Raw genomic sequence first — 26,253 nt, forward strand, 5'->3', positions numbered from 1 at the left:
CCCTGCAGAACAGTCTTGTGTCAGAGGGAAAACTCAAGAAACTGCAGAGGAAGGGTGCCAGAGTCACACAAAAGGTGCTCTTTGAAAATTGGGCACTTTATAATGACAGGAAAATCAGCGTCGGCCGCCTGTTAAAAATCTGTTCCAGATTGGTGCACGTCGCTGATGACTGACACCTCAACGCTAGTGATTTCAAAAGTGTTTTAACTGTAGCTTTAGCTGTGTTTTGTTACGAGTGGCATACCATGACAAAAATAAGATACTGACTATGAAACCACTATATGGTATAAAATGACCAAACACTATGGTAAGAGATGGTAAAAAGTAGGTACGAAATGACCAAAGCACTAAGGTACGAAAGGACTATGGTACGAAATCACTATAAACTAGTCTATGGTACGAAATGGATCGTACGAAGTGACTTTGGTACGAAATGTCAAAAAACCAAGATAAATATTGACAGACATATGTCAAGACTTATCATAATTAACCATCCTTGCATAAAACGATCAATGGATGACATTCGCAACATAACTAAGAGCGTACAAACGGCATAAGCCTCAAAATATGTCGTCAGGAAATAAACTTACGAAATTATGACATCAGACATGATCGAAGTCAAGCCGTCTAAGCCTAGATTAACGCCAATCATGCCGATGATTTTATTTAAATTACCTTTTAAAATAATTTCCAATATTAGACACACCCCTTTGACCGCCCCTTGATCATTACTAGCCCAGCATACATTTAACTATTGTAGAGGTATCAATTTCCACAACATAAACTTGACCATTTGCAGTTGACACAAAGTCCATATTTATCTCCCTTTAACCGACAAAAAAAAAAAAAAAAATGAAAAGTAGCTGCTAAAAGGCGAACAGAAGTGAAAGTACGGACAGCCGTGTCAAAAAGGTTAAATTAAGTTTGTTTTGTTTGAAGACTCCACCAAACACACTGATTAATTAATCATCGGTTACATTTGGTAGTTCAGACATTTTTCATCAGCCACAAGGGGTCTTTTATATACAGTTTTCAACAGACAGTAACTTCAAGCTGAGTAAGGTGCAAACCACGACCTTTGATATACCAGTCGTGCGGCACTGATCGGGACGGGAAATGAAAACAATTAGAGATTGAATGGGCTCACAGATGAGGTTCGATCCAACTATCAAAGCACCTCAGGCGAGCGCTCTACCGACTAAGCTAGACAGTCGTGCAATTAAAATTACTACAATTAATTTGCTGTTTCCACAGACCTGCGTGAGTGTGGGAATTTATACAGGGAAGGGCTAGACTGTGGCGAGCGACGTTTATGGGGGAGGGGGGTGTCAAGACATGCTCTCCGACCCTCCTCCACGTACACACGCGCCTTTTTCAGAGACCATAAGAGTACATTTTAGTTTAACCAAGACTGAAATTAGAACGTCGGATATATATCATAATATATCCCACACTAGAGATCGTACATGCCCCCCCTCTCCCCCCCCCCCCCACACACACAGAACACATACACTGAAATACCGATCTTTATATAAGATGGCTTTGTTAATATTCACTTTAGCGGGGTTTTTTGGGGTGGGTTTTCTTCTTTTTTTTTGGGGGGGGGGGGGGGGTTGTACCACAAAATATTATTTGTTCATGCACATAACTTTATGCCCAGAAAACATATAACATCAATCGTTGGTCGATTTATTTTTTATTATTGAATGTTCAACTCAAGACAAAATAATATAACTAACAAGATTATCTATTGTAACGCCAACATGAACACGCGCGTGTGCGCACACACAGAGGTGGATTTTTTTGTTTCAACAAAGAATAGTAAATTAAGTGGTTCTGTTGTAAAATCTGTTTGATAAGGAAAGACAGACCTGTGTAACATTCAATATGCTGATGATGTATAGCATGACTAATCGTTACATATTAGTATGCGATGCATAATAATACGAATCTTCTCTTTCAATAATTCATTTGTAAAATGTCCTCATGAACTGCATGCACTAATAACAAATTAAATGTGCCTTTAATAGTATTTATAGTTTGTAGATTGTAATATGTACGTAATATGAAATCGTATAGTTTTGCGAGAAATAAAAAGCATTGTATATAAATAAGTTTCAGTTTGCACCACGCTTAGATTATTTTCCTACTGACAAAAGTGTGCAATAAATCAGTATTTAAGCGCAATCCTTTTAAACCCATCTTTCACTGAACCAAACTTGCTTAATCAGGGCAATAACTAGGATTGTTTTTTGTTTGTTTTTTCGGGGGGGGGGGGGGGCAACTGAGTAGTTAATAGTCTTAAACTCCTTAAACGGTTAAGAAGATAATTTTCCTTTAAGTTTTTATATTTTTTCCGCCCCCTCCCCCCTTAGTTACGGCCCTGTTAATTATCACGTCATGCATTATCGATTAGGAGCGTGGTACAAGCTAGTTGTCCTTCTCATTAAAAGTCTTTTCGTGCTTATATCCATTTACGGTTCAAGCACGCTGTCCTGGTCACACACCTCAGCTATCTGGGCTATCTGTCCAGAACAGTGGGTTAGTTGTTAGTGGTTAGATGTTAGTGAGAGAGAACAGGATGTAGTGGTCTTACACATAACCACTGAGTCGTTAAAACTCGCTCTGGGTGGGAGCCAGTACCTCAAAATATACCCCCTCCCCCCCCCCCCCCCCCCCCCCGCCAAACTATACCCGGGGTTAAAGTAGGCTAGCCTATTTTGAGCTATTACACCGGGCTGCGAACCTTGTACCTACCAGCCTTATGTCCAATGGCATAAGCACGACACCACCGAGGCCGGTATAGGCCAAATCAGTTAATAACTCATATAAATCTACGAGTGGTATGAATGGATATTCTCAGATTTTTCGATGTTTTGATTGACCACAGTTAAACACTCGTAATGTCCCACTTGAGACCAGCTCTATTTTGTGAACTGTTAAATGATTTTACCAGAAAGTGTTATCCGTCTTCAGCGCCAAGCTTACATAGTTTTACACATTAATTTATCTTGAACGATATACATGTAGGCCTACATGTATGTCAGTTGGAAATAACATATCATATATGTACGCAGGATTTTAATGGGTGCGAATTCCTCGCGATGAGACAAATAATGGCTAAGATTCGATAAAAAAAAAAAAAAAAAAAAGAGAGAAAAAAAGGTTTGCGTAACCGTATCTAAATTTGATAGAATTGTGGACCATTGGTAATTTGTGGGTGAGGGTGGGGAGCGTACCAAATGTTTGACATTCAATAGCCGATGACTGATACATCAATGTGCTGTAGTGATGTTAAACAAAACAAATTTTACATTAATTACCACTCATTATAGTATAGGAAAGTGAACCCGTAATGATTTATAAACCTACATACATTTAGTAGCGTCGGAAGCAATTAAAAGTTGGTATGGCCATGAACGCAGTGCATATTACTCCTGGAGCTGGGAACTTTTTGCATGCCTGAAAGGTCCCCTAAATAACCCTCCATATTTGGTGAGGGGACCATCTGGGCCATCATAAAAAAATTCAGGAGGCACATTCAATTCATGGAAAAAAGTGAGAAATGTGACCTTATGTACAAAATTAACATGGTAAAAAGTGACAAAAATTTAGGGGTAGGGGAAATTAAATTTTACATATCTTGGCGAGATATGAATAATATATCATAGCATTTTACACACCAAAATGAAGCTGGTAGTTTCCCCTATAAAATAAAATAAAGACGGTTTAGATTGGATAATTTTCAAGGTCAAATTATGACGTCATGAGGGTGTTGCCTTTAAATTACGACACCCCCAAACCCCCGCCAATTTTCGATTAGCAGCATGGTATCTTTTATATGCACTGTCCTACAGACAGGGTAGTACATACCACGGCCTTTGATATACCAGTCTGGTGCACTGACTGGAAGAAGAAATAGCCCAATGGGCCCACCGACGGGGATCGATCCCAGACCGACAGCACATCGAGCGAGCTTTACCACTGGGCTACGTCCCGTCCCTTTCTGCAAGAAGGCACCCTAGGTAAGTTTTTAATAACCTTCGAAAAAGGTAACATATTAACTACTTGCTGCTAATGAAAAAAATTACCGGGTTTCCCAGGCGCGGATCCAGGATTTTTAAATAGGGGGGGGGGGGCCGAGGGCGCGAATCGCTCAAGATTCCTAGGGGGGTCCGGGGGCATGCTCCCCCGCGAAATTTTGAAATTTAAGTGGCCTGAAACGCGATTTCCTCGCATCTGAGTAACAAAATAGCTATATTAACGTATGTTTTTGGTATTGTCATACTGTTTTTGTTATCTTCAAAATTTCATAAACTCTGGTCTCTTCTTTTTTTAAAAGTTAATGTGGTCATCTCTCCTTCCCATATTAGGCTGGTTTTCCGTTGACTGCGGCTGCCGGTAAATGGGAAGAAATATCGAAACAGTTGTTTCAGTAATATATTAAAGCAGTCAGAAACATGTTTAATATACAGTCAGTAACATTTTATGCAGAAACATATATTTGTTATGTAATTACAATCATTAAAAAGTCTCTGTTGGTCGATACCATCTTAAAAATTGCAGCAAACTCAGGAATGTCCCTTTTAAGACGATTTTCATGAACAAAATATAATTTAAAGACTCTTGGGAAATAAGTGCACTCTAGTGTATGCTATAGTTAAAACAAAATAATAACTTGACCCCAAAAATAGGGGGGGGGGCGAGCCCCTTGGCCCCCCCCCACTAAATCCGCGCCTGTTTCCTCTGATGACTATACGAGTTAGAATTACCAAATGTTTGACATCCGACAGCCGATGATTAATTAATCAATGTGCTCTAGTGGTATTGTTAACCAAAACAAACTTGTAACTTGAGTACTCGGGCTACAAACGCAAGTGCCGTATATAAGGTTTATTTGGAAAAGACGTTTATAAATTAAAATGTATTTTAAACCTGCAAGTTTTGGTGAATACCTGTATACATGTATAAGAAATAGGGAATACTATATACACTCGTTGTTTAAAAAAGTATTCAAGTTACTTTCGTTCGTTAAATACGTTTTTGAAACACAACGATGTAAAATAAATGGTGTATAGGCTAACAGTCATTTAATGTAGTATTTTCTGATATATACTTTATATTTTTATTAATATGTTATCAAATGTCATTTTGTACAAATCGCATATGAAATAAATAATTTGAATTTAAAAAAATGCATTCTTTAAAACAAAATACTCTGGTAAAGTTTACATTTGTCACAATCGTCAAATTTAGATTTAATTTCGCGCACCTGCTTGCTTGTTCTATCAGCTGTAGCATACTTTCCCGTATTATGACGTCATTGTCAAATCAAAACATTAGGAAGTGGAAGCAGACCAGCTGGGCTTGAGCGATGTTTTAGCGGTTTTGATTGGTTCGCTGTCTAATGTTATTGAAGAAAATAAACTTAAAATAACATTTAAAACCAAACAAAGACTGCTCAAATATTTTTAAAAATATAAAAACAACTAATCTATATACCATAAATGTTAACCGTTTCGACAATTTTGCCTAACTGTTAAATATAAAGTTAATAATTCCCTTCGAATATTGCCGTTTCTCTACTGCTACCAACCAATCAGAATTGTCGACATAAAACTAGGAAAGACAGGTCTTGATGTTATTATTTTCTTTTGTGAGAAGAGGAAGAGTAACAGGAGAGAAAATCTCTGAATTTAATGGCTTAGAGCGATGAACAGTCACAACCATTTCAACCACTTCAATCATCATGTGAAAACTCGCTCAGACGTAAGTCTCAAGGTGACCCATCGTTCCAGTGAGACGGGCAAATCGCACAATCGTTCTCGCTTTGTTGTTATTCCACTGCACTTTACATTCACTGCAGCGATACAAGATCGATTTTACATAATGACATTTTCTGTCATTGTTCTTATTTTTCCCCTTCTTCTTTCTTTTCTTCTTTCTCTTCTTCTTCTTTCTGTTCTTTTTTTTTTTTTAAATTCTAATATAGTGGTTCTGTGTGTAGTTTGGAGCCGATAAATAAAATGTAAATATATCAGACTAAAATTAAGCTGGAAAGAAATGACACATAATTAGTTTCTTCTATTTTTCAATTGTCAAGAAAACCAAATATGCTATATGCTTTGATGTACATTGGAAAAGAAAGGAGATGGGTTTTTTTAATGACACACTCAACACATTTTATTTATGGTTATATGGCGTCAGAGTTATGGTTAAAGACCACACAGATATTGAAAGAGGAAACCCGCTGCCGCCACTTCATGGGCTACTCTTTTCGATTAGCAACAAGGGATCTTTTATATGCACCATCCCACAGACAGGATAGCACATACCACAGCCTTTGGTATATACCAGTCGTGGTGCACTGGCTAGAACGAGAAATAGCCCAATGGGCCTACCGACGGGGATTGATCCCACACTGACCGCACATCTGGCGGGCGCTTTACCACTGGGCTACGTCCCGCCCCACATTGGAAAAGTTGCAACAAGCTACACAACTGTGTTTACAGTTTATTACTGCATATCTCAGGGCTTCTTTTCAACACTCTCAAATCTAGTCTGAAGGGACGTAGAAAGTGTGGTTCTTTCTACGTCTAACTATTGTTACATACCCTATATATATATAGCTGGTATTCAAAACTTGTGGTACTATGTTTCAACCGTTTCTCAACCGAACTAGTGCAACAAATGGACACACAAACCAAAAATGTATAACATACTGTACTCACTAAATCCCGATTGAAGTGCTTGCATCATTATTAACAAAAGAAATCTTCCAACGACAAAAAATTTGCTTGCCATTTTAAATTTGTTAAACAGAGGAAAGCAACTCGCCCTGTACATTAAGAAAAGTAGTTGACTTACTGTGCGCCCTGTTCTAACTCAGAACCTGCAAATATTTGGACACCACTCACCCCACCCCCACATAAAGGTAGAGCCTACTTACTCCGTTCTGGGACACACAAGAAAGCATACATAAAAATAAATGCCCGTGTTGCACTGGTCTACAGACGCCAGCCCACATTCTCCAATCCTGTCTCACCTTTGATACCCTGTGACAGCAAACTTGGCCCAGTTTAGTGGACCTGAGGGAGAAGCTGTGGGGACTGGCGACGTCGCTAAGGCAGACGGCAGACTTTGTCCACAATACCGGACTACCCATCTGACATGGCCGGGATCGCTGAAGAAGAAGATAACAAATATGTTATTTTCCAAACGTCATCATTTAAGCTGAACGCGTATCCTAACCGGACGCGAGCGATTGTTTTAGAAATCATTGATTTCAGTCGCAGTGTCCTAATCGCATACATATGGTGCAGGGGCAGATATAAAGGGTGGGGGGGGGGGGCAGGGGCCCGGGCCCTCTCTAAATTTTGCGATAGTTTTATTATATATTAATTTTAATTTTTTTAACAATACCCCTCCAAACCTCCCCCAAAGTTCCCTTGGCATTCCATCTCGTGTCCAATCTGATTAAAATTAGCTCTACTGGTATATACTAGTAGATCTAACAGCATTGCGTGGACTCCCTGGTCCAGGTGACATTTGATCTATAAATAACAATTTAAATATTGACCAATTACACTTTTCCTTTTATAGCGTTATTCAGGAGCATACAAATTCTAAAAATATTGGGCGAGACTATTTATGCAACAGGTGAACTTGTTGGTCCATTTCAACATTTCAAAAACAGGGGAAAAAGTGCAGTAATAAACTCTGGATTGCATACTGGTATAAACAGATTTTATGGCTATACCATCACAAGGTGTTTTTTCGTTTTGAAACAAATTTTATATTGAAATTAGTTTCTGGCATACTTCGTAATTCACCCGAATCATTTTGTATACCTTGGCATAATTCCGAATGTTTTCAAATCACTGGCATGATTTTGCAAGTAAGGTTTTGATTGGTCGAATGAAAGGTCAACTGGACATGAGCTCCAACGGGCTGCTGTTAGATCCACATGAAATAGTGGAGCTAATTTTAATTAGATTGTCTCGTGTCACAGTATTGTGAAATTTGCTTGGTGTAGTAAATCGTTATTGACACGATACCAATACCTAATGGTATACACGGTATACCGCCCAGCTCTACGCAAAACTAGACTTCCATGAGTGAACAGAACTAGTGTTATCGCAATTTGCGGAGGCCTGTATGAGAACTCTGCAGCTTTATTGTGTGCTGTGTAGACGAGTTTAGCCATTTCTGCAAATTAACTAAATCAGTCAGTCAAAATTGTTCACTAAAGACTGCAAGGTTTTTCAGTTGTCACAGGATATATGTGATAGCGTGACTGAGCACTCGTGATTGATCCGATATAATTCTTATCTTCACCAAGGTGGTGAGACGTAGCCCTGTGGTAAAGCGCTCTCTCGATGAGCAGACGGTTTAGGATCGATCCCAGTCGGTGGGCCCATTGGGCTATTTCTCGTTCCAGCCAGTGCACCATGACTGGTATATCAAAGGCCGTGGTATGTACTATCCTGTCTGTGGGATGGTGCATATAAAAGATCCCTTGCTGCTAATCGAAAAGAGTAGCCCATGAAGTGGCGAAAGTGGGTTTCCTTTCAATATCTGTGTGGTCCTTAACCATATGTTTGACGCCATATAACTATAAATAAAATGTGTTGAGTGCATCGTTAAATAAAACATTTCTTTCTTTCTACCTTCACCAGGAAAGATGATTGATCACTCCTCTTTCTCTCTACGCTTGTCTGGAAAGTTAGTAGAGTGGCGAAATAAAATGTGTTGAGTGTGTCGTTAAATAAAACATGTCTTTCTTTCTATCTTCACCAGGAAAGATGATTGATCGCTCCTCTTCCTCTCCACGCTTGCCTGGAAAGTCAGTAGAGTGACAAACCGATCACCTTGCAACATTTTTATTGCATATATATTTGAAACTTCATGGCCGGATTTAGCTCTGTCAGTTGAGTGCTAGGGTGAGGTGCTTGAATCGCAAGATCAAACCACTTCGTCAGATCCATTCAACTGATTGTTTTTTCTCTCGTTACAACCAGTGCAAACACAACTGGTCAATTAAAGGCTGTGGTATTGCTTTCCTGTCTGTGGAAAAGTGCATATAAAAGATCCCTTGCTGTTTTAGGCAAACATATAGCAGGTTTTGTCTGATGACTACGAGTCAGAATTACCAAATGTTTGACATCCAATAGCCGATAATTAATCAATCAATCAGTGAAGTCGTCATACAAACCAAACCATAGTTTTGAAAGTTCATCTGATTGCCCGCCTGACACCATTTCAGGGCAGTCATTTTCAGCTCGCTTAGCACCATTTCAGGGCAGTGGTTGTCAGTCCGCCTAGCACCACCATTTAAGGGCAGTTGTTTTCAGCCCTCCTAGCACCATTTGAGGGGAGTGGTTTGCAGTCTCATATCACCATTTTAGAAAAGTGGTTGTCAGCCCGCCTAGCACCATTTCAGGGGAGTGGTTTTCAGCCCTCCTGAACATGCAACAATTGAGTGAGTTACTCAGCAGGGCTTCTAGATTATGGTAGCCCCACTCCCATGGCTAGTGGTAGTCAATGTTGGGCTAGTAAATAACTATTATTGCCATACCTGACGGCTAGTGAAAAAACACAAAGGGTCAAATGTTGCAGTTAAGTCAATTTTGTAAATTTTATATGAATAAGCTGCCCCCCCCCCCCCCCCCCACACACACACACAACACCTAAATGTTAGTGTTTTTAAGCTCATCTCCTTATTTAGGTAACATCTGATTATTACTATTATTTAGTAAAATTGTATTAAGTTAAAGTAAAGTAGGGCTAGTGAATTATTAATCATGGCAAGTAATAATGTTTTATAATTAATCCCATGGCTAGTAGATTTTATAAATATTCTAGATGCCCTGCTCAGTGATTAGTTGATTGCTTGACTCACTTTTTCATCCATCCATCCATCCATCCATCCATCCATTCATTCATTCATTCATTCATTCATTCATTCATTCATTCATTCATTCATTCGTTCATCTATCCATCCATCCATTCATTCATCCATATATCCACTCATCCACTCATCCATCTATTCATTCATTCATTCATTTATTCATTCATTCATCCATTCACTTATCCATTCATCCATTATTCTCTTTGATTTCAGTATTTCTCCGATGTTGAAGCCGCAATCAACCAGAAGTTACCAAAAGAACTGTTACTAAGGTATAGTGTTACACTCAGTGTTAGTTACAGGTGGGGTGTGTGTGGAGGGGGGGGGGTGCCACAATCAACCAGAAGTTACCAAAAGAACTGTTACTAAGGTATAGTGTTACACTCCGTGTTAGTTACAGGTGGGGTGTGTGTGTGTGTGTGGGGGGGGGGGGGGTGAGTTCCACAATCAACCAGAAGTTACCTAAAGAACTGTTACTAAGGTGTAGTGTTACACTCAGTGTTAGTTACAGGACTGGTGTGGATGGGGGTGCCATAATTATTTCATTGCCCTGGTAGCACTAAGGGGCTATTCAAATATTTCCTAATTCAACAAACATACTGAGTTTTTTATTGGCATTTCTTTATTCGTTATTTGTGGAAATTAGTCTTAAGAGATGGCAGGCCCACCATTGCTTATGACGTGGCAAGACCCCTGTAATATGTATGTTTTTTTCTTTGCAGGATATTTTCTTTTCTCGATGTTGTATCTTTGTGTCGATGTGCCCAAGTATCAAAGGTAAGAAGGATTGTGATACTCAGATATCAAGATTAAAACCCCAGATAGTTTTTAGTTATTGAGTTGCAGACGTCAAAATAAGATGAGAACAACTCATCAAATTACCAACAACCATACTTTGTCATTCGCTCCAAATTTCATCACAGGTCGGGACATAGCCCAGTGGTAAAGCATTCGCTTGAAGTGCGGTCAGTCTGGGATCGATCCCCGTCGGTTGGCCCATTGGGCTATTTCTCGTTCCAGCCAGTGCCCCACGACTGGTATATCAAAGGTCGTGGTATGTGTTATCCTGTCTGTGAGATGGTGCATATAAAAGATCCCTTGCTGTTAATTGAAAAGAGTAGCCCATGAAGTGGCGACAGCGGGTTTCCTCTCTCACTATCTGTGTGGTCCTTAACCATATGTCCGACGCCATATAACCGTAAATAAAATGTGTTGAGTGCGTCGTTAAATAAAAAAATTTCTTCCAATTTTTTTTTCAATCAATTGAATTATTATCAAAACTAACTTTGGTTGATTTATAAACATCACATTTTGGACATCCTGGAATAATACAATGTGCAAAGTTTTGTTTGCCAGGCAGGAGACACAAAGTGAGGTTTTGACTTGCCCTATGTTGCTTTGACGCCCCTCGGGCAACCGCAAAGTGCTCACCACATTAGGCATACTTCAGTGGCTGGGAGTGGATAACCACTGTTCATTTTGACAGTCGTTTGACTTTAAAATTTAATTGAGTAAAACAGGTCAGAACGGAGTTACTTCCCTTGTAGTGCATATGTGTACAGGTTGCACTATACCAATTAATTTCCGGCTGGGTCGAAGTTCGAGGTGTACCGAACTTTTGATAGAGAAGTTAACACCACAAGTCCTGTGATTGGTTATAAATGTGAGTGTGTTGGTTGTAAAAAAAATTAGTTTCATCTGGGCTAAAAATGTATGCAATTTTATTTGATGTAGTACCACCGTGTCAAGTAGCCTTGTGCTTGGAACATGTATGGGGTACCTGTAAAAAAAAGTACTAAAATTTTGTGCGAAACTAGGGGTGTTGCAGAAACATCTGGTTATACCGAAAATGAGCCATGAAAGGTACCATTTTCTGCAGTTAATACTTTGAGGTAGGGGTTGTAGTACTGATATTTATGGGTCACAGTTTGGTTGATATATTGCATATAGTGTTTTTAAACGCAAACGTTAACATGGTCGCCTATGGGATTTGAATTGGTATAGTCCAACCTATAGCACATATTCAGTGCATAATAAAAAAGATTATGATTTTTGTGATTTAATTAAATTAAACTACACTATTTGATTAATTAGCCGTCACTCGGCCATGCAAGTTCACAATGACCTTGACCTTGACCTTGACAATAATTACTGTACATAGCTCTGAATGGAGTTTGAACAAAAATTAGCACTGAGGAAAAGTTGGTTTTGGCCTATAATTCATACTATACAGATTTGAATGTTCTTATTTACATGGTGTTTGACTTGCCATATACAACTGCTCTTAAATATGTTAATATATCTAGGCAGTCTGAACTTAGATTTTAGTAGCAATTTATTTTTATATTAAAAATAACATGTGCCAATATTGGGATAATGTCTTTAACTTCTATAAACATAGTTAATGTTTCATGTGTGTACTTCTGTTAGCTTAACTTTTTAAAGACCTTGATTTTTATTGTCCTTTTGGCATATTTATAGGGTGCTAAGTCATATTTTAGACAAATTTGTAGTTTTAGGGGAAACATTTTTTTACTTTGAAGAATTTTTTTACCAAAGCCATAATTAATTTTTTTGTCACTATTGTGCCTTCTGTTCTCATTTATACATAACAATAAGCTTGTTAAACATATCTTTAGGTCTCCAGATCAACTCTTTTTTAAAAATAATCACTTAGTTTGCTCCCATGAAGTGTATTTTAAGTGTATACTAGATTTGGAACCAATTTTTTCCAGATTTGATTATCTACCTTGGTGTAATTTGATGATTTATTTTATTGTTAATGCTGTATTATCCAATGTTAATAGCTAAATGATATGCTGGATTACAGATTGTAGGAATACATCCAATATACATATTGTATTGATCTGGATTAGAAAATAATGCAATAAAATAGATGTTCGGGTAATTATGTCACTTAAAAACAGGTTTTTTTTTAGTAATGAATCAAAAATAAATATGCGAAAGCTGCATGATAATTCCAGATATAACAAATTTTTAAAACCTCCAACTACAGTAGGGTATACATAAAATATAGTCAGGAATATTGGTGGCTGCCAATGGTTTTGATGGTCCAATTTGAAAATCTGCATAGCTGATGGATTTGAAATTCCCGCACATGGTAACTTGAAGATGCCCACACTCAGCATACAGGATTTTCTTCCAACAGTGATGTGCAGGACATTAAGTCATTACTTCATACAGATGCAGTCATGTTGGTTTTTCCTTCCTCAGACATTGTATTTTTTTAATACTGATATTTCTTTGATGTGCCTATTGAGGTCTTCATAATCTAGGGGTCAGTCAAGTACATGTGTTTCAATGGAATAAGTTTAAGGAGTTGAGGTACTCTGAATAGCCATGCTGTCTCTACATATATAGCTGAGCACACACACACATCTGACAATAAATATCTTCAGGAGTATTATTTTTAAAAATTTTTTTTTTTTAAATATGACATATTGCATTTGTACAAAACTGTACAAAATACATGTGTTTTGTGAGGTGTACATTAAATTAGGTTGCACTGTAGAAACAACAGTTTCAGTGAGGTTGTCAGTTTATGTCAGAAGACACCAGATCCTGGTTGTCATAAAAACACATGATTCACCACCTTTTGAAACATGTATGTTATCAGTATAGGTTGCACTATACCAATTAATGTCCGGCTGGGTCGAAGTTCGAGGTGTACCGAACTTTTGATAGAGAAGTTAACACCACAAGTCCTGTGATTGGTTATAAATGTGAGTGTGTTGGTTGTAAAAAAAATTAGTTTCATCTGGGCTAAAAATGTATGCAATTTTATTTGATGTAGTACCACCGTGTCAAGTAGCCTTGTGCTTGGAACATGTATGGGGTACCTGTAAAAAAAAGTACTAAAATTTTGTGCGAAACTAGGGGTGTTGCAGAAACATCTGGTTATACCGAAAATGAGCCATGAAAGGTACCATTTTCTGCAGTTAATACTTTGAGGTAGGGGTTGTAGTACTGATATTTATGGGTCACAGTTTGGTTGATATATTGCATATAGTGTTTTTAAACGCAAACGTTAACATGGTCGCCTATGGGATTTGAATTGGTATAGTCCAACCTACAAGGTGGTTCCATGCTTCTTCATTACAGTTTACATGTATGGACAAATGTTTACGGTGTACAGTTTACATGTATGGACAAGTGTTTACGGTGTTTTAGTTTACATGTATGGACAAGTGTTTATGGTGTACAGTTTACAAATATGGACAAGTGTTTACGGTGTACAGTTTACAAGTATGGACAAGTGTTCAGATGTATTAACCTTCTCACTACTCGTTTAACTTTTCACGTAAACCATGTTAAGGGGTACAAATTTACAACTTGCTCACATGTTTTCACTTAATTCTTTTTATAAATGCACAAAATAATGTTCATATTTGAATCGGTAAGTATTATTGTCATGGGATTTTGTAATTTTTATGATAATTTAAATCAGTTACTGTTGATTAAAATAAAGCAAAAAATCTGGAAAAGTCTCATTTACTTCTAGGCATTTGTGGTAAGATGTCCAATATTTATAGGTTCATTATTCCCAATAACTGTTTTTCTGACCAGAATTGTTTTTGCAAACGAACTACGATACATACCGGTACCCCTAAAAATGTTCATTTTGATTGTTGGTATAATGGTCAAATATGTTATCAAATTAGCTGTCACAATCGGCTATCAATTCCTGAACATGGCTGCAATATTCCGTCATTGTTGTCAAGCGAAATATACTTGCCGAAATCCAATACAAAATATTTCGAATACAAAAACAAAAACCTGAAGCAGCCATTATCAGGATTAATCTCGATCAGTATTGATCTGTTATTGTTTCCAGTCAGTGCTGTGTGCAAAACGGTGGGAAATTTACATGAGTGCATTTACTGTATGTGGCATACAGTGTGTTGGCTTGTGGGACATCTTGCGAGATATCTCGCCAGCAGTACATAGTCAGAAGGCTAATGTAGCTTTCTTTATCATCCATTGAAGTCTTTCTTAGGAAATATCACTGGCACTATAATTTGTGATATATCCTACAATATTCTTCTAGGAGATATCGCTTCTTATAATCTTGATTGGTTAAATTTTAATCACAAGACATTATTTTGTTACATCACTGTGTATGTTTCAGCACTAAACCTATCATTAGTGATGTCACGCCACTGCCGTTCTACTAGTTAATGAGTCTACCACTGCCAAATATAGTGACATTCAACCAACATTACTGACATTGTTTACAACTGTCGCAGATGAAAAGAATGATAATGGGTGATAAAAAGAATTCCCCCCGTGTCTTGTGATATCATAATTTGTCAACTCGCGCTGATAAATTATGATATCACAAGACACTTTGTGAGTATCCTCTATTTACGTAGCCCACTTGATGCGCGGTCGGTTTAGGATCGATCCCCATTGGTGGCCCCATTGGGCTATTCTCGTTCCATCCAGTGCTCCACAACTGGTGTGACAAAGGCCATGGTATGTACGATCCTGTCTGATGGGTTTGCAAATAAAAGATCCCTTGCTGCTAATCGAAAAGAGTAGCCTATGAAGTGGCGACTTTCCTCTCAATATTTGTGTGGTCCTTAACCATATGTCTGACGCCATATAACTGTAAATAAAATGTATTGAGTGCATCGCTAAATAAAACATTTCTTTCTTTTCTTTCCTCTATTTATCACTTGCACTGTTTGTTTACATGTTTCTTGGGATGTTTTTTGTTTTTCAGTACTGGAACGTTTTAGCTCTTGATGGCAGTAACTGGCAACGAGTAGATTTGTTTGATTTTCAAACTGATGTTGAGGTAAGTATTCATTGAAAGTTAGTTAAGAATATAATGTTACTCCGTTAGTTACAGTTAACAATAAAGTGTAACTCTGTTTAAGTTAACAGTAAAGTGTTACTCCGTTAGTTACAGTTAACAATAAAGTGTAACTCTGTTAGTTACAGTTAACAATGAAGTGTAACTCTGTTAGTTACAGTTAACAATAAAGTGTAACTCTGTTAGTTACAGTTAACAATAAAGTGTAACTCCCTTTAGTTACAGTTAACAATAAAGTGTTACTCTGTTACAGTTAACAATAGAGTGTAACTCCATTAGTTACAGTTAACAATAAAGTGTAAATATGTTAGCTACAGTTAACAATAAAGTGTAACTGTTAGTTAAGTTAACAATAAATTTCCAATGGCAGCAGTGGCAATGACGTTTGTCTTTAGTTCATTAATGTAAAATTTTTGTATTTAGCTCTATTTTGCACAAACAATAAGTCGTAGTTCAATAAACTTTAGTTTACAGTTCAGTGTTCGAGATTAAAATTTTTGGCCAGTATCCCAGTTGGATACTAACATTTCAAAATCTGGTATCCCACCTGCGAATTTAGTATTATATGGTATCCCGGTGGGATACTGGGTTCTTGAAGTCTGGTATCCAAAATTAAATTCTGGTATCCCTGGGATATCGGGATACCGTTAATCTCGAACACTGCAGTTGCATCTAAATGTATATATATCTCCATCATAATGCATGTGGCAAAAAGCAACAACATTTGATTTAATTTTTCTTAATCAATCTTTTTGTAAGTTGATTTATTTTTTAATTATTTTTTAATTATATTTTTTAAACATTCATTGCGATGATCATCTGTCAACTGTCAACTACAACTGTCAGTGACATTGAATACATAGACAACATATTTAATTGTGTGGGATTCTTGTATGAAGAATGATACATATAGAAGTTTGTAAAAAAAAAAACTGTGGGCTGCTGCTTTAAGTTTAAATTAAGAAATAAAATTTTATTTAATTGTAACCTCAAGTTCAAATTTTACCACTGCAATGACTGTAAGTGCTGTGGTTGCAAGCCCTGTGCCCCCCCCCCCCCCCCCAATATTTAACATTCTTGACGGTAAGAAAAAAGTGTAAAATTTCATGCACATACAAAATGTACATTTGTGTATGTTTAAACCCCCCCCCCCCCCCGTCCAAAGTCTGTAATATTATTGAATAATATTTTTAATCGATATACATGATGTAATAGTACTGTACATAAAAATGTAAAATGAGTTTTCTTAACCTTTAGACTACTGGATTAATTTTTGACAAAAATCATTTTGAGTGAGTACAAGTTTATAACTTTTACTCACATATATTCACTTAAATGTTTTAAAAATACATAAAATAAAGTTCATATTTGAATCGGTAAGTATTATTAATTTTAATGATATTTTAGATCAATTAATGTTGATTAAAATTAGGCAAATAATTTTTAAAAAGTTGCGTTCACTTACGGGCATTTGTGTCAAGCTGTTGAGTATTTATGTCCATTATTCCTGATAACAGTGGTTTGATAATTTCAGGGTCCAGTTGTAGAAAATATTTCCAAGCGATGTGGAGGATTTCTGAAGTCTCTAAGTTTACGTGGCTGTCAAAGTATCACAGACACCGCGCTCCAGTGAGTGTTCTTTGGTTTTCTCTTTTATTTCTAAAATACTGTTAGCTTGTTTAGTCTACGTGGCTGTAAGAGTATCACAGACACCGCGCTCCAGTGAGTTTTCTTTGGTTTTCTCTTTTATTTGTAAAATACTGTTAGCTTGTTTAGTCTACGTGGCTGTCAGAGTATCACAGACACCGCTCTCCAGTGAGTTTTCTTTGGTTTTCTCTTTTATTTGTAAAATACTGTTAGCTTGTTTAGTCTACGTGGCTGTCAGAGTATCACAGACACCGCTCTCCAGTGAGTTTTCTTTGGTTTTCTCTTTTATTTGTAAAAATACTGTTAGCTTGTTTAGTCTACGTGGTTGTCAAGAGTATCACAGACACCGCTCTCCAGTGAGTTTTCTTTGGTTTTCTCTTTTATTTGTAAAATACTGTTAGCTTGTTTAGTCTACGTGGCTGTCAGAGTATCACAGACACCGCTCTCCAGTGAGTTTTCTTTGGTTTTCTCTTTTATTTGTAAAATACTGTTAGCTTGTTTAGTCTACGTGGCTGTCAGAGTATCACAGACACCGTGCTCCAGTGAGTTTTCTTTGGTTTTCTCTTTTATTTGTAAAATACTGTTAGCTTGTTTAGTCTACGTGGCTGTCAGAGTATCACAGACACCGCTCTCCAGTGAGTTTTCTTTGGTTTTCTCTTTTATTTGTAAAATACTGTTAGCTTGTTTAGTCTACGCGGGTGTTGTTCTTTTATTTGTAAAATATTGTTAGCTTTTTCAGTCTTGTGGATGTCAAATTCCAGTTGTTATTGTTTGACGCAAGCAGTTGCTCCCGCTCACAAGTAATCGCGCAAAATGATTTCTGCACATGCAAAAAACTGCTCTCCTCATGTCAGTATTGTTAATTTATCAACTCAAAATTACTTTTTCTTGTAAGTGTAGTTATTCACTTCTTTCGTTTATTTAAAAATTGACCGCAATAATTTTTTGGTTCATGCAAGTATGAATTGAAAAAATTATGTGTGTACTGTATGACTCCATGTAGAGTGATTTTTTAAAATGACGATGCCATTTCCTCAAGCTGCTGTGTGCATTTTTACGGATCATTTAGTCATATTGGAAGGAATTGTCCGATTTGTGTTTAGTTTATATATGTTTTTTAATGTGAATTAAGGGAACCTGTCAAACATTTACACTGTTGAGGGAACCGTTTAATTTTCGCCAACAGCTGTAGAACAACTTTATGAGTAAGTTTTATGCGTGAAGTTTCCTACAATTCTTTGGCCACCGACCGAGTCACATTTCAGTAGCAAATTAAAATTATTATTTTTAATCAATGCTATAGCACTTTCCATTAATTTATCGTATTAAAAAAGGTGTACTATTATGTGGTATCTCTATCACAATATTATTACTTTTATTATATTATTCACATGTGTTTTCTTCAAAATATCTAAATATGACTACCTGAATAATCCAGCTTGTTACACAAAAGTAGTGCGAGTCGGTATGGGTGGGGGGTGGTTGCAGGGTACTAGGCATGGGTGGGGGGTGGTTGCAGGGTACTAGGCATGACTTAATTATTTTTCAGTTCTTCGAGATTTGAACGAAAAAAAGTAAGCACCTCTGGACCAATCAGATTGCCGTAAAGTGTATAGACACAAAATTTAATTATTTTGCTGTAAACTGTATGCCAAAAGCTTCAGAAACTTGAACTTACTCTTTAGAGAAATCAAAAGGCCTGACACACACATACACACACACAGACACACACACACACACACAGACACACACACACATAGGGGATGGATGGATAGAGAGAGAGGGAGAGAGACAGAGAGGGAGTGAGAAAGAGAGACACAGAGAGAGAGAGGGGTGGGGTTGGGGGTGGACATCTGTGAACGGCCTCACGGTCTTGGCCAAGTTTTGAAATAGTGGATGACCCTTGCTGCAGACTACGGAATTACAATAATTGCAAGTGTACAAAAGGGACAAAGAGGTAGTTTGTGTTCGGAAATTTTGGTTGCCCGGCGGACGACTGAATTGTAAATTTTACTCGTCTGAGGTGATTGGACGAGTACTTTTGGGCAGCCCTGTGATGATTAATTAATCAGTGTGCTCTAGTAGTGTCGTTAAACAAAACAAACTTTAACTTTGTCATCACTCTGTGTATACACACTATGAAATTTCTCCAGTTGGGTTTAATACAGACCGAGTCTCTCTCATTTTCAGAACATTTGCAGAACAATGCAGAAATATAGAAGTTTTGAATTTGAACAACTGTAAGAAAATTACAGATTTGTAAGTATATGTGTTTGATAACACTCTAATAATATAACTGTGTACATGTATCATATAATAGGTAATATATTCATTTCTTATAGTGTCAGTATACAACAATGTATGTTGGTGTTCCGGGTATGCATCTTTCCAACACACAAGGCTCATATTTGAGTTTACTCTCCCTTTAAAGTATCAGTATGTGTTGGTGGTCCAGGTATGCATCTTTCCAACACACAAGGCTCATATTTGAGTTTACTCTCCCTTTAAAGTGTCAGTATGTGTTGGTGGTCCAGGTATGCATCTTTCCAACACACAAGGCTCATATTTGAGTTTACTCTCCCTTTAAAGTGTCAGTATGTGTTGGTGGTCCGGGTATACATCTTTCCAACACACAAGGCTCATATTTGAGTTTACTCTCCCTTTAAAGTGTCAGTATGTGTTGGTGGTCCGGGTATACATCTTTCCAACACACAAGGCTCATATTTGACTTGTCCTCTGCTTTAACAATTTTTACTTTTTTACTTGCAAAGCTCATATTGACATATTGTGAGTCAGTTTAAGTTTTAATTTAAAGATTTATATTGTGTATTTTCTTTTCCAACAGAACATGTTTCAGTCTAGGTCGACACAGTCAGAAGTTGTTGAAGCTTATTCTTAGTTCTTGTCCAGACATCACTAACAACTCACTCAAAGCTCTCAGGTGAGATATCCTTTCACTCTGTCTTGTACAGAGATACTCAGTTCGTGTCCAGACATCACTAACAACTCACTCAAAGCTCTCAGATGAGATATCTTTTCACTCTGTCTTGTACAGAGATACTCAGTTTGTGTCCAGACATCACTAACAACTCACTCAAAGCTCTCAGGTGAGATATCCTTTCACTCTGTTTTACCGGCCTCGGTGGCGTCGTGGCAGGCCATCGGTTTACAGGCTGGTAGGTACTGGGTTCGGATCCCAGTCGAGGCATGGGATTTTTAATCCAGATACCGACTTCAAACCCTGAGTGAGTGCTCCGCAAGACTCAATGGGTAGGTGTAAACCACTTGCACCGACCAGTTATCCATAACTGGTTCAACAAAGGCCATGGTTTGTGCTATCCTGCCTGTGGGAAGCGCAAATAAAAGATCCCTTGCTACTAATCGGAAAGAGTAGCCCATGTAGTGGCGACAGCGGGTTTCCTCTCAAAATCTGTGTGGTCCTTAACCATATGTCTGACGTCATATAATTGTAAATAAAATGTGTTGAGTGCGTTGTTAAATAAAACACTTCTTTCTTTCTTTCACTCTGTCTTGTACAGAGATACTCAGTTCCTGTCCAGACATCACTAACAACTCACTCAAAGCTCTCAGATGAGATATCTTTTCACTCTGTCTTGTACAGAGATACTCAGTTTGTGTCCAGACATCACTAACAACTCACTCAAAGCTCTCAGGTGAGATATCCTTTCACTCTGTCTTGTACAGAGATACTCAATTCGTGTCCAGACATCACTAACAACTCACTCAAAGCTCTCAGGTGAGATATCCTTTCACTCTGTCTTGTACAGAGATACTCAGTTTGTGTCCAGACATCACTAACAACTCACTCAAAGCTCTCAGGTCAGAGCCTTTCACTCTATCTTGTACAGAGATACTCAGTTCCTGTCCAGACATCACTAACAACTCACTCAAAGATCTTAGGTGAGATATCCTTTCACTCTGTCTTGTACAAAGATACTCAGTTTGTGTCCAGACATCACTAACAACTCACTCAAAGCTCTCAGGTCAGAACCTTTCACTCTATCTTGTACAGAGATACTCAGTTCGTGTCCAGACATCACTAACAACTCACTCAAAGCTCTCAGGTCAGATATCCTTTCACTCTGTCTTGTACAGAGATACTTAGTTCCTGTCCAGACATCACTAACAACTCACTCAAAGCTCTCAGGTGAGATATCCTTTCACTCTGTCTTGTACAAAGATACACCTTGTCATGGGATAATCAAGCTTATGCAGAGAACATTTAGTTCAGTGTTGTGTAGGGTCACAACAAGTACTCGATTACTTGGGCACGGGTCGAGTCTAGCAAGACTTGAATCCGTTCTCAGCACTCGAGTACCCATACTAGGTGGAATAAAATGATCAGCTACATGTATAATACAATGGACAATGTAGGACACTAATTTAAGCAGTAGATAAATCAACAATATAAGTTACACAATAATTATATGATCATGCGCTAGTTTCTCTTTTCAAACTGGCCGTTCGTCTGTCATATCACTGAACATAGCAACCGGTTTCTAAATGCAATACAATGGCATGATTTGGCATCCACGATCAGCGCTTGAACTAACATGCATAATGCTATTTTACTTTATTCCTTAGTCTTATCATTATCTAGTGTATCGGGTACTCGGATCCGGGTCGAGTTTGACCCTCGAGTACTCGAGTGTGGAGGCCCTAGTGTCTTGTCTGAACGCTGTATGCAAATTTCAGTTTTTTTTGAGGGGAGGTGTTGTTGAGACCCCGCCATTTGAGAGGAGGTGTCACTCTGAATTCCTGTTACTCCTCTGAAATAAGTTCAACAGAATAACTTTTTGTTTGTCAAGGAGAGTAAGTGAAACGTGAATTTATTTAGTATCAATATCACGGTAACATCTTAAATGCCTCCCCGTAATCTTAGTTATGGGAAAATTTAATCATTTCCGTCAATTGTTTTTGACAATGAGCTCTGGTTATGTGTATTACACACGTAGGGTATCAATCTGGATGGGATATAGGTCAGTCGGTAGAGCACTCGCCTGAGGCTCAGACTCACTCACTAGACCATATCTGTGATTCACTAAATCATATCTGACATTAAATTAGGTCATATCTGCCATTCACTAGACCATATCCGACATTAGTTAGACCATATCTGTGATTCACTAAATCATATCCGACATTAAATTAGGTCATATCTGCCATTCACTAGACCATATCCGACATTAGTTAGACCACATCTGTGATTCAATAAATCATATCCGACATTAAATTAGGTCATATCTGCCATTCACTAGACCATATCCGACATTAGTTAGACAACATCTGTGATTCACTAAATCATATTCGACATTAAATTAGGTCATATCTGCCATTCACTAGACCATATTCAATATTAATTTGACCATATCCATCATTAATTAAACCATATATGTTGTGTTAACATGTATTTTGTTGTATTTCAGTGAAGGGTGTCGGCTGCTGGAGTATCTCGACATATCGTGGTGTACGGCCATCACAAACGATGGGATCAAAGCTCTCACAAAGAGTTGCAGCAAACTCAGTGTCTTTATTGGCCGCGGTTGTTCCCTGGTAGGACAGACACATTTTATTCTTTGCTTTTCACCTGCTTCGCTCGGCAAACTGTAAATCGGGGAAACCGTCCACACAAACGTTAGCCAGGCTTTTATTGGTCATTTAAGGATTGTCTATTATTTTTTTAACCTTCAGAGTATATATTATATAAAATAATAATCTGCACACTGTGTGAATCAGCACAGCCATTCATACATAAGTTTGTAAATATTGTTTTTTTTCATACCCTGATGAACGTAATGTAAAAGAAGTAACGGATAATCATTAATTATAAATACATTTAATGCATACTTAACAATAATAATGCTAAAAGTTAATATTTTATTTTTAATTATTTTTTGGTTCATAAACAATAATGCTCAATGACAAAATACCAGAGTATAAAATGACGCCATCAGATACACAATTTCTACGGTCACAAACTCAAATTGCTAAAGTGGGACGACATCTGTGTAAAGTTTCATGTACAATAGAGTGAATTGAGACCTTGAAATGGGGAAATACCCTCTAATAATACCCTACAGTTGGAATGGGGAAATACCCTCTAAAAAATACACTAGTTAGAATGGGGAAATGCCCTCTAAAAATACACTCGAGTTGGAACGAGGAAATACCCTATAAAAATACATTACAGCTAGTCTCTGTTTAGTAATATACCTGTACATGTAGTTATTTAGTTTTCACTGTCCAGTGTTTAGTAGGATGCATTTCATCTAAATGTTTTGATGTCATATATATCAGAAAGGATCTTATCGTCGCCATCTTGGGTCGAACACGAGGTATTGTACTTGTTGGGGCCCTGTGTCATCTACGGAATAAAAACCAGTCATCACTTGAATATTATGTCTTAGTTACATACTGTGATTGTTAAACATCACTGACGTTTCAGATATTTTGCTTTATATTTTCTTTATAATAGTGTAAAAGTGTGTAAATATAAAAGTGTGCCCCCCCCCCCCCCCCCCCCCCCCCACACACACACACCTTTTGGCACCTTCCTACGCCACTGAGCATATAACAGAACTGTACATTTTCCAAAACTGAATAGAATTATTAGGAAAAGAAAGAAAGAAATGTTTTATTTAACAACGCACTCAACACATTTTATTTACGGTTATATGGCATCAGACATATGGTTAAGGACCACACAGATTTTGAGAGGAAACCCGCTGTCGCCACTTCATGGGCTATTCTTTCCGATTAGCAGCAAGGGATCTTTTACTTGCGCTTCCCACAGGCAGGATAGCACAAAGCATGGCCTTTGTTGAACCAGTTATGGATCACTGGTCGGTGCAAGTGGTTTACACCTACCCATTGAGCCTTGCGGAGCACTCACTCAGGGTTTGGAGTCTGTATCTGGATTAAAAATCCCATGCCTCGACTGAGATCCGAACCCAGTACCAACCAGCCTGTAGACCGATGGCCTAACCACGATGCCCCTGATTCCGGTACACACACATTAGGATGACCAGAAGCACATCTGATGTTTGGAAATGGATAATCTAAACAATAAAATGCAAATAATGGCTATGATAGAAAAGGAAAAAAGAAATGTTTTATTTAACGACACACTCAACACATTTTATTTATGGTTATATGGCGTCAGACATATGGTTACGGACCACACAGATATTGAGAGAGGAAACCTGCTGTCGCCACTTCATGGGCTACTCTTTGCGATTAGCAGCAAGGGATCTTTTATATGCACCATCCCACAGACATGATAGCACATACCACAGCCTTTGATATACCAGTCGTGGTGCATTGGCTGGAACGAGAAATAACCCAATGTGCCCACCGACGGGGATCGATCCCACACCGACCACGCATCGAGCGAGCACTGTACAACTGGGCTACGTCTTGCCTCGGCTCTGATAGTGAAACATACACAGTAGTGTTTAAGGGGGGATGTAGTGGTAAAGCATTCACTTGATACGCAATCGGTGGGGGATTAATCCCCGCCAGTGGACTCGTTGGGATATTTCTCGCTCCAGCCAATGCACCATGAATGATACACCAAAGGCCATGGTATCCTGTCTGTGGGATGACACATACCAAAGATCCCTTGCAACCAATGGAAAATTGTAGTGGGTTTCCTCTCTAAGACAATATGTCAAATTTATGAAATGTTTGACATCCAATAGCCGATGATTAATAAATAAATATGCTCTAGTGGTGTTGTTAAACAAAAACAAACTTTAACTTTTAAGTACATGTAATTCATAAAAAGATAACACTGTCCCAAGTTTTCTACATTTTTGTGTACATTTTGCGATGTTCTCTTTTTCAGATTGGGGATGAAGGTATCCACCACCTTGCAGAGCACTGTCCACAACTACGCAGACTCAACCTACAGGGCTGTCAGGTGAGTAAGATCTCCTTGTTGTTAATAAAAGTTGGTTAGGACAATTATGTTTTCAGAGATTGATCCACAATTGTTTTGCCATGGTCTGATGGGATTGGGAAAATTAGTGCAAGTCAATCACATTTTTTAAGGCTGAATGATGCAATATACCACTGTTAAATTAATTTATTACAACACACATATATATATTACATATATAAAAAAAAAAATATATATATTGGGAATCTCTAGCATAGAAATTGTGAATTTTCAGTGCCACGTTCTTTTGGGAAGGGGTCTATCATCGAACCCACACAATGCCTGGATAAACCCCTGGTTTTGTTTTGACAGAAGAAGTGTTTACATATTATATTATCATTATGATATGATTTATTTGTAGGATTACAGCTGATAACCGACGAAGCTATTCATGTCATTGTATGATTTATTTATACGAATACAGCTGATAACCGACGAAGCTATTCACGTCATGGTATGATTTATTTTTACGATTACAGCTGATAACCGACGAAGCTATTCATGTCATTGTATGATTTATTTGTATGATTACAGCTGATAACTGACGAAGCTATTCACATCATTGTATGATTTATTTGTATGATTACAGCTGATAACTGACGAAGCTATTCACGTGATTAGTCAGAAATGTCATGGTCTGCTGTTCCTGTGTGTGTCCAACTGTCCGCGACTGACGGACACCGCCCTCACCGCCCTCGGCAACGGTTGTCACGAACTGGAGTAAGTTAAAGCTGACAGAAGTGTTGCTTCACACTGTTTTTAAAAACAATTTTTTATCCCACTGCCCCCTTTCCTTTCTCTCCTTTGAATTCCATCTCATTTCTTCCCGAACTGGCAACTCCTCCTATCTTTCAACTTCTTACTCTGTCCACCTCCACATCCCGGTCCTTGTCTCTC

At 37.9% G+C, this 26,253-nt stretch overlaps 2 protein-coding genes across 4 annotated transcripts in view; one reads left to right on the forward strand and one right to left on the reverse strand.

Annotated features, from left to right (window-relative positions):
• The window catches only part of LOC121367242 (FYVE and coiled-coil domain-containing protein 1-like), a 56,612-nt gene extending 55,818 nt beyond the window's left edge, over positions 1-794 (reverse strand). For both annotated transcript variants that reach the window (XM_041491351.1, XM_041491350.1), the window contains exon 1: positions 676-794. The gene's annotated coding sequence lies outside the window, so the exon portion shown is untranslated. The remainder of the gene's footprint in view (positions 1-675) is intronic.
• A 4,849-nt stretch (positions 795-5,643) lies between these two features.
• The window catches only part of LOC121367245 (F-box/LRR-repeat protein 20-like), a 37,268-nt gene continuing 16,658 nt past the window's right edge, over positions 5,644-26,253 (forward strand). The window contains exons 1-10 of one of the 2 annotated variants that reach the window (XM_041491353.1): positions 5,644-5,781; positions 10,124-10,182; positions 10,633-10,687; positions 15,657-15,731; positions 17,284-17,378; positions 19,587-19,655; positions 20,242-20,337; positions 22,844-22,970; positions 25,264-25,338; positions 25,946-26,076. In XM_041491353.1, the coding sequence (XP_041347287.1) occupies positions 5,713-5,781; positions 10,124-10,182; positions 10,633-10,687; positions 15,657-15,731; positions 17,284-17,378; positions 19,587-19,655; positions 20,242-20,337; positions 22,844-22,970; positions 25,264-25,338; positions 25,946-26,076 (851 nt within the window). In that variant the 5' untranslated portion in view covers positions 5,644-5,712. The remainder of the gene's footprint in view (positions 5,782-10,123; positions 10,183-10,632; positions 10,688-15,656; positions 15,732-17,283; positions 17,379-19,586; positions 19,656-20,241; positions 20,338-22,843; positions 22,971-25,263; positions 25,339-25,945; positions 26,077-26,253) is intronic. The other variant, XM_041491354.1, reaches the window with a different exon arrangement.

This window comes from Gigantopelta aegis, unplaced genomic scaffold (assembly GCF_016097555.1).
Source record: "Gigantopelta aegis isolate Gae_Host unplaced genomic scaffold, Gae_host_genome scaffold72, whole genome shotgun sequence".
Taxonomy (NCBI): Eukaryota; Metazoa; Mollusca; class Gastropoda; order Neomphalida; family Peltospiridae; genus Gigantopelta; species Gigantopelta aegis.